Source organism: Simochromis diagramma, unplaced genomic scaffold (assembly GCF_900408965.1).
Source record: "Simochromis diagramma unplaced genomic scaffold, fSimDia1.1 OVJJ01000307.1, whole genome shotgun sequence".
In the NCBI taxonomy this organism is placed as follows: domain Eukaryota; kingdom Metazoa; phylum Chordata; class Actinopteri; order Cichliformes; family Cichlidae; genus Simochromis; species Simochromis diagramma.
The window spans coordinates 529924-545746 of record NW_024386786.1 but is presented as its reverse complement, the minus strand read 5'-3'; the positions used below and the strand labels follow the sequence as shown (position 1 = coordinate 545746).

Below are 15823 nucleotides of genomic sequence, written 5' to 3'. Positions count from 1 at the left end.
AATGGCAACTGTGACATATTTACTGCTGGAAAAACAAACTTTAACAGCATGTTTTAAGTTGTGGAATATTAGTCTAAAAGAAGAGGAAAGTTATTTTAGATATATTCACTGTCAGTTATGTAATTTCACTATTGCACATATGAAGTGTAATTTAAGATAAAATGCCATACCACAAAGCTTAAATAATCTCTGTTTCTTGAACAACCACAGTTACTAGATTGCAATCCAGCAGTACCTTTGGGATGTATTGGAACAGCAAATTCTCATTGTAGATGTGCAGCTGACAAATCTGCAGCAGCTGTGTGACGCCATCATGTTACTGTGGACAAAAAATCTCTTGAATGTTTCCTTGATGAATCTATGCTATGAAGAATTAAGGCAGTTCTGAGGGCAAAACAAGGGTCCAGCCCAGTACAGTAACAGTGCAACTAATGAAGTGACTGCAGAGTGTATGTTTTCAGTTGTGGACTTCATGGTTTAAAGATGTGACTAATTAAAACACCATTGTCACATTTTGGGAGAAACCATGGCAATGAATGTCTTTTTTAATTTAATTTCTCATGTAACTAACCGTTTCCTCAATGCTATCTACATCTCTCCAACTTCATTTGGATTCAACTGCAGGTAAACTTGTTGAAAGATGTTGAAAGCTCAGTTTTATCAGTACATTGTTGGCATGTAAGGGAGATCAGTTAAGCATGTAAAATGATGCACTTTCCTTTATGCTCCATTTACTATCAAATGAACCAACATTTCAGGAACATTTAAAATATACATCCTATAACATGTCACTTAACTAAAAAGAGATGAGTGCATGAAACAGAAGATTTAAGACAACAATCAATGTTTCAGATTTTTTTATTCGATTTGAGGGTTTTCAACAACTCACTTTTAGGCAATGAAAAGGATAGTAATTTAGTAATAATATTACATGTTTTAGTTTTACAGGTAAAAGAAAACACATCTGGACAGGACCTAAGTAATGAACTATGTGTACACGCTTCTGTTACAAAAACGGGGCATCAAGTGTGGCAATGAGGGAGTAGGTAAAAGGGGGCTCAAGGAGGAGGGGGGAGGATATCACATCGATACATATACTCATCCCGCTGTTTTACAAAGACAGACCCTGACTCGTTCCCTCCCACCCAAACATTAGCAACAATGATAAAAGAAATGATACTCGGTGTAAAAAAACAAAAACAAAACAAAACAAAACAAACAAACAAACAAACAAAAAAAAAAAACCCAGCAAATAATCAATATATAATAAAATATAATACGAATTGTACAGTACACTTCGGTTATTTCTCTTCTTCCTTTTCAAATCCTGAACACACTAACAGCTCCTGTTCTCACTCTGTTCACGCTTCTTCAAAAAACATCATAAAGTAGTGTACATTAAAAACAAGATCAACACTTCGTTTGTCCCAACTGTCTCCCTTCAGTTTCTTTAGACAAACAAACCCTTTATTGTCCCAAGAAGCTCATTAAAAATGACAAAATAGTGTCACATCAGGATTTCTTTTTTCCATTAAAGATAAATTTATCTTGAGGGCAAATTTCATCTCAGTATAAAAAGAGAGTTCTTACACGGGGGCAACAAATAAACACAGACCAAGAGACAGAGACGCTACTGTTTACCGGTGAATAATGTGAACGCAAACTAGAAATAAAAAAAATAGAGATGCACCGATATTTGGAGGGATATCAGTACACAAGAAGGCATTTACTGATATTTGTGTGTTGTGTTGCGTTATTTTTGTGCTGGCTGAGTGTGATGAAGAACAGAAGACTTTAACGGAACTTTATGCAAATCTCTGTTGGAAAAACAATTTGAAATTTTCCAAAATGTAATAAATAAAAAAGTGATTGTGTATCTAAAAGATTTTATATCTAAAAGCCACTTATTAAAGTTATTAAAGTGGCTTTTAGTACTTTCCTCTATCGCCACAAGATGGTGCAGTGAGTCCGTGTAACCTGGCAACTCATTACAAACATCCACCCATCCCTCCACTTGAGAAAATATCAAAAGTTAACAACTGAAAACACCAACCGATAAAACTGTGCCCCCTGGTGGTCAAACCTGGCAGAACATAATTACAGGGGGAAAAAATAAAAAATAAAAATCAACTTTTGTTTCATAGTTGAGCTGTGTAATAAATAAAAACAAACACTAAAATATATAGATATAAATCTGCATTTCTTTTGGTCAAATTGTTAAATATCGGTGCATCCCTACTACCGGAGATACATCCCCCTCTACAAAAGGCATCCAATCCACATTTATGCCCAGACACTGCTGACCGGGGATTTAAAACAAACAAACAAACAAACAAACAAACAAACAAACAAAAAAAAGAAAGAAAAAAACAAAAACAAAAAAAAAAAAAAAAACAGAAACATGATGGACAGGAAGCCGAATCTGTTTTTAATAACAGATGCTACTAAAGTCATGTGGTCTTGAGTTCCTTCACCTTTGGGGAAGAGGAAACAGCCTGTGATGGTGGTTCTGATTTTGGGCCTTTTGAAGTCCACTTTAATTTATCAACCACCGTTGCTGTGGTAAGTTAGGATTGTACACAGGAGGAAGGCTCGAGGTTATTACTGTAGTTACACTAAACCCCATACGTCCACCTTTTTTTTTTTCCTTTTTTGTTAAAAACTTGCTAGCTCTTGCTTGCTTCTTGGATTATTTAAAAAAAATAAACATCAAAAACAATCTAGTCTAAAAAAAAAAAAAAAAAAAAAAAAAAAAAAAAATTGTTTACTGACTGTAGTCAGTCAGAACCGTTGATCTCTCAGGCTGGACCAGACCTGGGACTGGCAGCTGGACTGGTGAATGTTCATCATCTGACGATGGAGATCTCATCAGTCCCCAGCTCCCACCCCCACTGCTGGTGGTCGCCCGGCAGCAGAACTTGTGGCGGGCGAGTAGCCGCGGGTTCCAAAAACTGTGTCGGCATTTGTGGCATTGGAATGCAGCTTGTTTAAGATGCTGGCCCCTGTGTTTCAAGGCTTTGTATAACGAACTGGTGCGCCTCTCACACACCTGGCACCGCAGACGGGCGTGGCGGCCTGAGTTCCTAGGTGGGTGCCTAATGGCGTGATGGACCAGCAGAGAACCCTGCTTGGCATACATGGTGCTTGGGCAGATGGGGCAGGGGAAGCGTTTGATGGGGACGTCCATCGATGTAAGCCCCGTGACCCTGACGGCGCCACCGCACCATGACTTCACCTTCATTACACTGCCCTTTATCCTCAACTGTGCCAGGAGCTTTTTTTTGTTGAGCTGAGCCTGTAGTCTGCCCCTCTTCTTTCTCAGAATCATCAGCTTCCTGCGCGTGTCTTTACTCAGGGGCACGCCCACCAGCTTTCCGTCCCTCATGATGCTGTGGATCACTACTCGCCGTTTTTTCTTCCGGTGCTTTCTTGTCTGCCCATGACGCTTTTGGTAGTTTTTTGGGCGGTAGTAAAAAGGGTGCGGGTGTTGCTGCTGTTGTTGCTGTTGCTGCTGCTGTTGTGGTGGGGGCGGAGGAGGAGGAGGTGGTGGCGGTGGTGGCGGCGGCGGCGGCGGTTGTTGTTGTTGTGGGTTTGGTTGTTGTCCGGATGTCCCCTGTGGCATGTGGGAGGAAGCAGCGTAGTTGGGAGCTGAATTAGAATCGTAGAAGAGCGGGGAGTATCCAGAGGGTTGGTTCTGATTCACGCGCTGACCGTTGCGGTCAATGCCATGCTGAGACAGCTTGTGCCGCACTAAGCTGTTAGAATAAGCAAAGGCTTTGCCACACACTTCACAGCGAAAAGACTTCTCCAGCCCCACCCTGCCGCCATGGACAGTCTGCTGATGTGCTGTCAGGTGGAAATAGTGACGGAAGGATTTCCAGCAAACGGTGCAGGTGTAAAGCCTCTGTGATGGCGTGCCAGACGTTGGAGACTTTTCTCCTTGAGAGCAGGAGGAGAAGAAGTCAGAGTTCCCTGTGTTGGCGACTTGGCTGATGGCGGCAGCAGCACCTTTTATTCTCCTCCCCTGGTTGTCGATTTCTCCTCTTCTGTGCAGCTTCCCGTGTCTCACGAGGCTTTGAGCGTAGGCGAACATCTTCCCGCAAAGATTGCACTTGTAGTTCTTTTGACCCGAGTGTACAGTCAGATGCTTGGTGAGGTGGAAAGGCTCACGGAACATCTTGCCACAGACGTCACACGCGTGAGGCTTTTCCCCTGTGTGGACACGGTTGTGGCGCCTCAGAGTCTCCGCCCTCCTGAAGCGTTTGCCACATATCTGACATCCGTACGGCCTTTCCGATCCGTCGCCTGGCGGTGCTGGGCTCCTCCTCCTCCTGACGATGGTATTGGGATCCCTTTTCTCTCTGGGCTTCCGCGGCCTCCTGGGCTTTGTGTGCGGCTGGCTGGGGTGGGTCAGCGGCATGGTGGAACCATTCAGGGTGGAGGTGGATGACGGTCCACCTAGGTTACCAAACCCCAACCCCCCCAATAGGCCTCCAATGATATCCCTCCTCTCTCCTTCCCGGCTTTCTGTGTTTATATCGCACGAGGCGGCGGCTGCAGCAGCGATGGCTGACATTGCACTGCTGGTGACCTCATCTTCTGAATCATCCAATAGGGAAGAGAGTGGAAGGTGCGGCTGTTGTTGCTGTTGATGGTGGTGATGTTGCTGACTTTGTGGATGGGGGTGAAGAGTTGGGGCTAAAGGGGCCTTCCGGAGGGTCTGGCTGGTCATTTCATTGGCTAATGTGCTTTCTGAGGGATACAGAGATGAAGGCTGGGATCGTCTGTAGTCGTCGACACCGCTGCTGTTGTAGGGCGACTGGCTCTGGTAGCGATTTCTGGAATAATCTGTTGCATATTTGTCACTGGCCATCGCTGCCCCATCACTTGAAATCCCTACGCTGTCACTTCTACTTTCCATTTTACTGCTGCTAGGGTTGGAAGATGCACTCCCTGCACTGCTGGCCCTGTTTTTTGAACTGCGTGGAGGTTTGCCACAAGCACCTGAAGCGGCATGGTTCAGGAGAGAGGTGCTCTCACGAAAACAACGCCCACATGCCGGGCAGCGGAAAGGTTTCTCGTCGTGGATCTTCTCATGTCTCGTAAGTGACTCTCGACGGTTGAAGGACTTTTGGCAGATGCTGCAGACAAAAGGCCGGTTTTCTGAATGGGTGACACTGTGCTGGATGAGGTGACCTCTCTTTTTAAATCTCTTCCCACACTCGCCGCAACAGAATATCCTCTCCGGGCTGGGAGAGTTACAGTCTGACTTCCTGCTTTGGCTTTCTGGTGTCAACCCATGGCTGCGGAGATGCCTTCGTAGGCTCGAAAGGTGGGTGAAGGTTTTACCACACTCACCACAGTGGTAAAGGGGTTCTGGTTCTGTCTGGCCTGATGAGATGCTGTTATGATTTTCTTGGGATTTTGACAGCTGTTGGTTTCCGTTGGCAACGAGCACAGAGGTGGGATTTGAGGAGGTGGGAACAGATGAGGAGGAGGACACAGTGGAGGATGACTGTTGCTGCTGCGAGGATGGTGAGAGGAGAGAGGGATGCTGCGGTTCACTTCCGATTCCACTTAGCCTGACGCCCCCAGACCCTCCTCCTCCTACGAGGCCCGATGAGGAGCTCTGACTGTGCCCACTCGAGCTGCTGTTGTGGCAGTTGCTAACACTACTGCTGCTGTGACTGTGGCTGCTACTGTCCGTTTTCCTCTGGGGCAGATAACCCGCCATTGCCTTCTTTCTCCTGCTACCCCCACTCGATCCTGACGTAGACGAGCTGTCTACAGACTTTGCTCCATCATCTTTAGAGAGGGACAGGTGCAGGGGCAGCGGGAGGGGGAGGCCAGCCTCTTGCTGCATTAGCGATGCTATCTGGTTAGAGGAGAGGACAGGAATGCCTTGGAAATCAAAACCGCCCAGTGGGGCCGGCTGCGGGGCTGGGTGAAGAGGGTGCGGGTGGTGAGTGTGGCTGTGTGGATGAGATAAGGCGTGTGGGGTGAGTTGCTGCTGTTGCTGCTGAGGCTGTGGAGCTGTGTGGCTGTGGGAGGAGTGGAGTGCAGGAGGAGCAGCCAGTGCTGAGTTTGACTCTGAGGCGCCTTGCCCGAGGCCCAAACCTAGGTGGTTGTGAGTGCCCTGCTGGACGAGGAACTGCTCTAGGCTGCTGCTGGTGGGAACACCAGACAGGAAGTACTGATTAGCAGCAAGCATGCAGCTGAACTGCTGGTGGAGACTGCGAGGATCGGACTGGCCAACTAAGGGGACCGCAGTGCTACCAGAGGGGTTGTTGGAGCCGGAAGCAGAGGTGGAGGGTGAGGGTGAGGAGGAAGAAGGGCCAGAGGAGGGCTGGGGCACAGAGAGACCTGGATGGAGCGGGGGAGGTGGGGGTGCAGGTGTGACAACCCCCCCAATGACTCCTGCGCTTCCTCCACTGCTGCTCCCACCAAAGTCGAAACGTCCCATCCCAGAGTGGAGCTGCTCCTGAGCCAGCGCTGCCTCAGCAGGGTGAAAAGGCCGCAGAAACTGGGGGTACCCCGACGAGGAGCTCCCGCTGCCACTGCTGCTACTGCTGCTCATCTTACTCGACTTCCTGGAGCTGTGAGACGACGTGGACGACTGGCTCTGGTGGGAGATTGATGGAGGAGGAGCACTCATTTTGGCAAACAATGATGAGGAGTCTGCAAAAGCATTGCTCCGTGAGGTTTGGAGGGACCCAAGGCCGAGGCCCGACAAGAGGCTTCCAGATGTGTCACCACAGGGTTGGTGTTGTTGTTGCAGCTGCTGCTGGTGCTGCAGCTGCACTTGCTGTTGGTGGCTCAGTTGTCGTTCTAATCCAAGGCCTTTGAACTGGTGGGCTTGGTGTCCACTTAGCATTTCTAAAATGTCCATGGGGTACTTGCTGAACTGAAACATCTCCCAATGCAGCTGTGACAATGCACTCAGGGGTGGCACAACCCGTTTGCAGCTGCTGGAAACAGCAGTGAGCCCTTATCAAACCTGCGGCGGTCTGATTTTCACAAGTAGTCCTGCTAACGTCCAACAGGCCACGATAATCCACCGAGAGCCTGATTTTCCTTACATGAATGTGTCGCTAAAGAGCGAAGCGTCAAATGCTTCTTTAAAAAGAAAAAAAGAAAAAAAAATGTCATAAATATACTAAACTATAATAAAAAAGAAAACAGAGTCTGTAGTGTTTCTTTAGAATGTTCCATAGCAGTCCCATAAAGTGGAGTGTGTCCGTTATTTCTGTGCAGGCTGAACCATTGTTTCACTGGCCTTCCATCCAGTCAAGGAGATCTTCGAGGAGCCTGAACAAAAACAAACAAAAAGAATAATGTCAGTAATTCTGTATAAATTAAACAATAACAACATATTGTTTTTCCTGCCCTCAGTGCCTCTCCCTTAGCAATTACAGTGTGGAACTTGATACAGCTAGGACAAACAAATTTTCGCAGGTATCAGTCTCTTGCTTCAGTACTGATTATTTGCACTCATGTTACCCTGATGATAGTTTTTTGGCAGTGAAGAGATGACCTGTTTGTTTCTGTAGCTCTAGTTTTTAGTGTTTTTAGAAAAGCAGACTGATTTTACTGTGTAAAAACCGGGTCACTGGCTTCCTGTTTTATCCACTCAAGAGGATCAAAGCAGCTGTTCTACAATTATTTTTGCACAACTCTGGAAATCTTGGAAAGCGTACTGCATTCAATGTTTATTCAACCAGGTAAACTTTTCCTCAGCTGGTTTTCTAATCTCATCCAGCTCGAACCCAGTGAACCTAATGCTCCACAGCTGCTGTAAATTTGAGTTTCTCAGGAGATGATTTCCTTTAAATCCTTGTTGTGGCCAAGCTGTGAAACCAGATTGTAATTTGTTTTTGTTGTAGTGTGAGAAAGCAGTTCCAATCACAGTGTTTAGTTAAAAAAAAAAAAAAAAAAAAATCATTACTGGCAGGCGGAAAAGCGATAAGCCAAACATGGAAATCCAGAGAAATAAATGTAAGCAGGATAGAAATCATCAATCCTCAATGGTTCCTGTCTGTGTTGCAGATAAACATTACAGTCAAATAATCAGCATTACAACTGAAATCGGAGAGGAAATGAACAAGAAGCCATTTTGATTACTGACCATTCCAATTATTTATTAATCAAGAACTCAAAGCCTTTGTCTGGTTGAAGCAGAGTCTTCTCTATTTGAGCTAAATATAAAAATAAAAACATGGCACATTTGGAGAGATCACATAGACAAAGAGTCACATAATTCCCAATTCAAACTTTAAGACCTAAACATTTTCACAGAACAAGAGCAAATTCGTTGCAGTTGGTACCAGAAGTAAATGTGTTTACATGTTCCAAAATATCACTTGTGGGTCAACAGGAGCTGATTATGAGCGTTTTGTTTCAGAAATCAATTCTTATGTGACTTGACTGCTTCAATTCCTGTTGATGTACTTTTAAAAGTTTCTCAGTCTTGCATCTCTTTTCCTGCCTCAGCGTTGTTAACTTCTACTTCCTCTCTCTTCTGTTTGTGACAGTGTAAGTATGTGTGTTAAGAGAAAATGTAATACAAAAACCCTTAAAACCGTAATATGAATTAATAATTCTGCCTAGACACAGTAATATTTACTTCAATCAAATATTAGGACATATTCCAGTTATGTGTGTCAGCCTGCAATTTTTTTAAAATAAAATTTAATACTATAAGAGGAACCGTACCATTTCGCAATTTAGAGACACCAGTAAGGGTGACAAATTCCCTGAATTGTCACCCTTACTGGGACTCACTGGGAATTCAGGGAATTCAGAGATGGCTCTTGTCCACCTCTTGCTGGATAAAATGACTTCCAACACATACAAATGCACACACACAAAACGCCCATCTCTCTCTCTCTCTCTCTCTTTGTATGGAGTGACGTGATACTGATGTGATACTGTAAACTCTAAGGAATGCAATACGTCACAACATACACAACGTAGTACTGTACAATTCAGACTAGAACTGCTCCATTATAGCAAAAATTGCAATCCTAATTATTTTGTGACATTATTTAGTGTGATTTCTGTCTTGTTAAAGCGGATTTCCTCTCACATTAAATACAACTCAAAATGAAAACATATACAAAAAGATATGAAGGTAGTGGAAGACAGGTTTGTCCGATAGGTTATGCCCAGGCTAGTGAGCATTTTTGATTGTGAAATCTATCTGGCAAGGACGACTGCCAGTCCTTGTAGACCCAGAGCTGTGGGATGTTTGTGGGTTCAAACAGGGAGTGAAGAGAGGCCCAGGCACCACTGAACTCTAGAAATTTGCATGGAAGCCACAGGGATAGAAACAGAGAGCCGAAGTCAATAATCTAACAACATTTCCAGAAGCAGACTGGATTAGAGACCCTTGGAGACAAAGGCATCTGCAAAGAAAAGTCAAAGATCCTTCCACAGCCTCACCTTCAGAAAGCTTTTACAACTTTCACTTCTTCTAGATGGATTTAGTTTCCATCATATCTTAGTTCACTCTGATCTAAACTGTGAGTGAGTTTGAGGTTTTAGGGTGGGCACTGATGCAAAAAGGGGGGTGGGGGCTTGATTTACAACAAGGGAGAAGGAGAGATAAGTACTGAAAAATGAACACAAACACAAAGACTGAAAATGAACCAAGCAAGCACTTGTCTGATATTTGAATTTTGCATGTGCAACATGACAGCCTAAAAGAAGCACTTGACTTGAAGTAAATTACAGCAAATAAATCAATAACCTACTGATATGCTTTCCTTTAAAAAAGGAGAAAACATATTTTAGCTCCATAAAAACAAAGGAAGAGGACAAAGTGCACTCGCTCATATTCATTTATCTCAAAAAACACAAATGAAACTATTTGAGGCTGTATCGTTTGAAACACCAGTTTTCTTCATTCTTCAACTTAATACTGCCAAAAACATCAGCAAAATGACACTCCTGTCATAATCTAACGATAATGACACCCTCTTTAATTTAACTAATGATGCTTCTCGCGTTCACTGCATGCAACAACCCGCCATCATTTCAACCTCTCCAAAACATCAGCCTAAATAATTCAAGTCGCTACTTCTCCTGTGTCAGCATCGCATTTTCTGTCTGATACTTCGTTTTGTTTTGGGGGGTTTTAAAACTAGGGTCAAATCTGCTTTTATTTCTGACCTTTTTCTAGCTCTGCAGTGAGCGCTCGACGTGAATGAGACTCCCCTGAGACAGAAACCACAGAAGCCAAACGTCTTTATATGCGCTGTCACATCTGTGTACAGTCAGATATAAAACCAGGAAGGATTTTGTATGTTGTCTGTACAGACAAAGCATAATGATCATGCATTCAGTTTAGCTGCATGCAAATTGTGAAATTAAGAAAACAGTCATTAAGTAATAGGGTAGTGAGAGTTAAAAGCATCTAAGCCAAAAAAAAAAAAAAAAAAAAAAAGCACCGACGTAGGTCTGCTCGATTAAAGCAAAGCTCAAATACTGGGGGGGGGGGGGGTTGTTCTCACAGCTAAGGAACACATAACAAAGCCAATTCCAATCCCATGCCAGTTCACAAGCCTAGAATGCACATGCTCAATGTATTTACAACAGTGGAAAATATCACACAAAGCATCATTTCCAAATGATCTGTGTCTCCAGCCAGGCTACAAACAATAATGAGACTTATTAGTAAAATAAATCTAATTTTGGTCCTTAAAATGTTTTTGGTAGCGATCACTTTCCCAAAGGGAGGCTCTTTGTTAAACCCTAATCTTGCCTCCCCACCCAAACAGTTCAGCACAACATATGAAGATTACCCAGCTGCAAGCTATGCAAATGATAGCAATGTAAAAAACTACAGCAATTCAACCCTGGGTTGCAGGCAAGAGTATACAGTTGTTTTGGTCTTTACCATCATTTCAGTGATATATCATTGCAGGAGCTCAGATTCACAGTTTATACAAAGGGAGATGCTGCAACAATTTGAAAAGATGAGAGTATCCAGTTAAAATTAAATACATAAATAAAATAGCAAATCCAGCAAGCGTTGCTTGTCAGTATAAATTGTGATAAAACTGTTGTAACAACAGTTGGTGTGCAGCACAACCAATGCAGTGTCCATAATCCAGGTATAAGTGTGTGCCATTTTTTTGAAGACTGTAATTGGGTGGCTAAAAGTGTCGGCATGCATTTTAGCCACTTGTACGCTCAATTTGATTTTTACTGTCACCCCACTCAGTATCCAGCCAGAGGCAAGGGTCGGAGTTGAGAATGTTCCTGGTAACTAATTTACTAGTCATATAAATGACAGAAACAAGGGACAGATGTCTAAGTGAGCTGCAACCACAATGGTGTCGTAAATAAAATAATACGGTTAACCAACTAGTATTTTGGACACCAACTAGCAACAACAGCAATGTTTAAATGTCTAGTTGACTAGACATTAAACGTCTAGTTGCGCACACTGACCATTAACAAAACACAAGTCCTATTTTATCCATTTATGGAAAATAACAGGCACTTGGGGCAGGGATAGCTCAGTAGGTAGAGTGGTGGCCCCATGATCGGAAGGTCGAGGGTTCGAATCCACTGAACGGCTACCCTGAGGTACCGTCCCTACACACTGCTCCCCAAAATAAATAGGAAAAGCTAGTTTACTTACTTTAAATAAAGATTTCTAAATCCACATTAGCTTATAGTGTTCATTAGTCAATTTATATTTTGTTCAAAATAAAAACAAACCTCTGGTTAATAGGAGCAGAGAATATACCATTTTCTTTCACATTTTAACTATGCACACAGGTGGTTTGATGAAGGCCTTTTACAGGTTCTTACTGAATGTAAGAACTTGAGCAACATGCTTTAGTGGCTCCACTCAATCAGTTATGTTACACTAAAATATTTTAAAAACTGCCTGTATCTGGGGTGAATACTATGAGGCAAGTTCAACGTAGTCAGGATTTCTCTGTTATTTGGTTCAACAACAGCTAAAACCCAGGTCAGAGATAACAGGTATCCCACTGGTGGTTATCAGATTTGTCTGTCAACACAGGCTTTCCAGGCTCTGTGCACTTGTGGTGGACGCTCATTTCACTCTTGTTCTGCACAAAACTCAGAGGAACATACAATAGAGAGCTATAAACAATGTAAAGCATAAAATGGCATAATGGTGCTGCAAAAAAAAAAAAAAAAAAAAAAAAAGCAACAGCAACCACAACACCAGAAAATCTTAAAATTTGTGAACTGGTAAAGTTAAATATTTATCTCCTGAAAAGTAAAACAGACTTGGTGGAACATTAGGATAAAAAAAAAAAAAAAATAAATAAATCATATTTACATGTTTTCTGCTTCACTGGGTCAATACATGCAAATTCCCGTGACAATGCAAAGTAGACTGCACTGCTTCACCTATCATCAGGTGGTATTACTAAGGAAGAGCTCAACTGAGTGCATTTATTACCAATAATGTCTGCTGAAGGAAAGCATTTAGAAAATGTCTTCTGGAAATTATCATCACAACATCTCACAGCAGGAGCTGTCATTAAAAGGTTAATTTTGTCATCCAGCAGCCCCAAAACCACAATACTTATAATGCAGTAAGAAACAGCAGCAATAGCAGCAATTTAAGCCATTTTTAATGTTTAAAATTTAACGTTTTTGATTTGTTTGTTTTTTTTACTTCTTAAGTCTTGTCTCCCTTTATACCCAATTAAACAAAAATTCAAGCAAATAGATTAACATTAGATATTGAACAAAAATATGCAGCCAAAGTACACTTCTGTTAGGAGGTAAAAGGAAAGATGGTGGATAGAAAAAAAGAGGCATTAAAAAAAAAAATCCAGGTCCAGTTATTCATAATGGATATAAACAAGTAATAAAAAGCATTATTACAGTGGGACAGAGTTCCCGTGTGTAATATTGTTTCTTTCCACGAGCATCAGTTGTTTGAAGGACACTAGGAGCTGCTACTGCCTTATACATTTATATATATATTTATATATTTATATATTTATTTTTAACTTTTTCATTATGGAGAAATTTGCAACGTTAGGTACCAGGGAGGCTAGCATCCTAATATTTTTATGAAACCTATTTTATTAAATGTCATGGCAGCAAACACTTTGTTTTTAAGATTTAAATCCAGTTATAGGAAATAAATCGCTGCAGAAACGCGTAATTATTCTAAGTTGCAAACCGAGCACTAGAATTTGCACCAAAAAAAGCATGCAAAGATTATTCAGATTTTTGCGGAGTTTAACATTACTTAGATCTCCTTTAACGCATCAATTTTTAATGTAGCTGACACAAGACGAATAAGACTATAGAGCCTTAATTGAGAGCAGGGTGACTGCATGCTGCTTGCATCTTACCGGCTGATCCACAGGTCTGTATCTGGAGCACCCTGCTGGCTGGACCACGGCGCTGAATGAGGGAAGGAGGACAGTCCGGGGAAAACCGGTGACTTCAGGTTCACAATCTGGAATAGATGAACCGATGACCGAGTGGGTCAGACTGATGGAAATAATCGTTTCCAGCCACTCGCCAGACTCTGCTAGCATCCGTCAATCCCTCAGCTAGCTAACTAGTGATCCTGCTCTAATCGTTAAAAAACAACAACATTGTCTCGCTGTTTTACTCGCATTTTAACATATACTTAGTTAAATTAAATTTTTAATTACGATAGTTTTAATTATTAAAAAAAACACTACAAAAAGTAGGTTAAGGTGATGCTAAATGAGGTCCCCTGGTTGTCTAGCCAACAACTAGCAATGCTAAAGCTTAGCTCGGACCGTTAGCTCGGCAGCTAGCTCGTTAGGCGACACAGTCCTGCTGAGAACGGCTTTTGTTTTTGTTTTTACCTCGTAGCATGCGACGTTTGGGTGCGAAAAAACAGGCTCAGGACCAAGGAAGTAAAAATGTGAACACATGAAGGTGGCTGTGCACCGCGAGAACGGGGTCCCTAAAGCCTGTCAGCGGGGCCTTTTTCTTCATCCAGGGAAAAGCGGAGTGAGAGGCCTGGCTCTCCATCGGCCCGGGAGGGCTGCTTTTCTCTCGCTAACAAAAACTGTTTCCGCTGGCCTGCCCCGATAAGTCCATTGTCTGTGTGACAGTAGAGTCATGCAGCTGGAGTGGCTCACTGCTCCTCTTCCCTCACACGGAGCCTTTGTTTTGTTCCCGTCGTGTTATTCCCTCTTTTCTCCCCGGCTGGTTGCTCTCCGCCCCGTGTCAGCTTTAGGTGTCCCCCCCTCTGTAGACGACGGCTCCTCGGATGCTCCTGGCCTTAAAATGGTTGTTTCCTGTCTGCATAATGGTTCCGGGTAGAGCCAGGCGCAGGTTTTAGTCTGTCCGGCCGCGACCACATCCAGCACACCGCCGCCACCACGCTCACATCTACCTCTTGCCCAAAATCCGTATCCTATCCAGCATGATGCTCAAGAATAAATAAAGCGCGCGCGTGTGTATGTGAGCGCGAGAGCGTTCATGTACGTGCGCGTGCATGCATACACTTTACACTCCATTAAAAAAACTGCCTTCAAACACCGTAAGCCATCAAGTCCCTTGCGTGTCACTGTGTGTGTGAATGTGTGTGTTTTCACACCAAGTGTGTGAAATGTTAATTAGTCAATTAAAGATATCATTAGGGTGCATGCTGCATAACATTACAACGTGTGTGTGTGTGCGCGCGTCATGGAAGTGCTGCTGTGTGCCTGGTGCCTCATTTGCATTCAATTAAAGTTATTATTATAGTGTATTATTCTTGCCTATTGCCTGTGTGGGTGTGTTTGACTGTGTGTTTACTCTGCTGCGCTGCTCGTGTTGTGGGCACATGGATTTGTTTGCACACTCACATTGTGGGCAAGGGTGTAGGTTTGATTTAGAAAGCAGCTGAAGGAAGTCAAACGCTACTCGCCTTAAATATTCAGAAAACTTTCCTGAGGTTTCTTGCGAATCTGCATCTGTAAAAGGGGCGTGATTATCAACATTTTGTTTTTGTCACCTGGTTGCTATTGTATTTGTTTGTTTATGGTGAAACCATGTTGTAAAAGTGTTTTTGGCATGAAAAAAGGAAGGTGTAGCAAGTTAAAGCTTCAGCTTACATCTTTTCAGTCAGTAAGCCGTTTTTCCCCGTTTAATTCAGTTCTTGGTGTGTGATTACATCAGGAATCGGCTCTGAGACATTTTTTTTTTTTGGCTTGGTGATGGACAGGTCGGGTCAGATGAGGTCAGACAGCAGTCTTCATGGACTATGATGTTTACAGATTATGATTACAACCAATTTACACAATGTGGCAACACTGTAAAGAAGAATGGGCTAATATTCCTCCAAAACGATGTGACAGACTCATAAATCCAAGCAAAAAAATTATTGCTGCTGAAGGTGGTTCTACAAGCTCTTGAATTGTGGGGTGAGCATAGTTTTTCACACGGCTGCAGAGAGTCCTGTGAAAACTTTCTAACTCACATGACTATATTTATCAAGTTCATTTTTATATTTTAGTCTGTTTCCAGATTAATTCCTTATTTATAAATAAAGGCATTATTGCATGGTTTTAATATTCATATTAATACTTAAAGAAATGCTTTATTACCCTTTCTGTGACCCTTGTGGTCCTCTACAGAAAGGATCTCTAAACGCCAGTCACTATTGAATAGATTCATAAGTCAGCAGTTTTATATGGTAGTGCCCGTTTACACCATATTTTTCATCACTTTTGCACAATAGGAAGGGGTTAATGCTTTGTCCAACTGTATATAAATGCATATACTGTTACTCGTGGGTCAGTCATTTCAAACTTAGACTGTGCATCCAAACTTTGTTTAAATTCTGTCAGTGTAA

At 42.8% G+C, this 15823-nt stretch overlaps 1 protein-coding gene across 1 annotated transcript; it reads right to left on the bottom strand.

The window, feature by feature from the left end:
- Window positions 1–840: 840 nt before the first annotated feature.
- LOC120728187 (zinc finger protein 865-like) lies at window positions 841–14484 on the bottom strand. Its single transcript, XM_040022983.1, has 3 exons — window positions 13845–14484; window positions 13356–13462; window positions 841–7308 (listed from the first exon to the last, which is right to left on the bottom strand). The coding sequence occupies exon 3, from the start codon at window positions 6911–6913 to the stop codon at window positions 2765–2767; it is 4149 nt and encodes a 1382-aa protein (XP_039878917.1). The 5' UTR covers window positions 6914–7308; window positions 13356–13462; window positions 13845–14484; the 3' UTR covers window positions 841–2764.
- Between the last annotated feature and the right edge of the window lie 1339 nt (window positions 14485–15823).

Coding starts and splice junctions, on each gene's coding strand:
- LOC120728187 (XM_040022983.1), bottom strand. CDS start 6,913: ATGTTTCAGTTCAGCAAGTACCCCATGGACATTTTAGAAATGCTAAGT.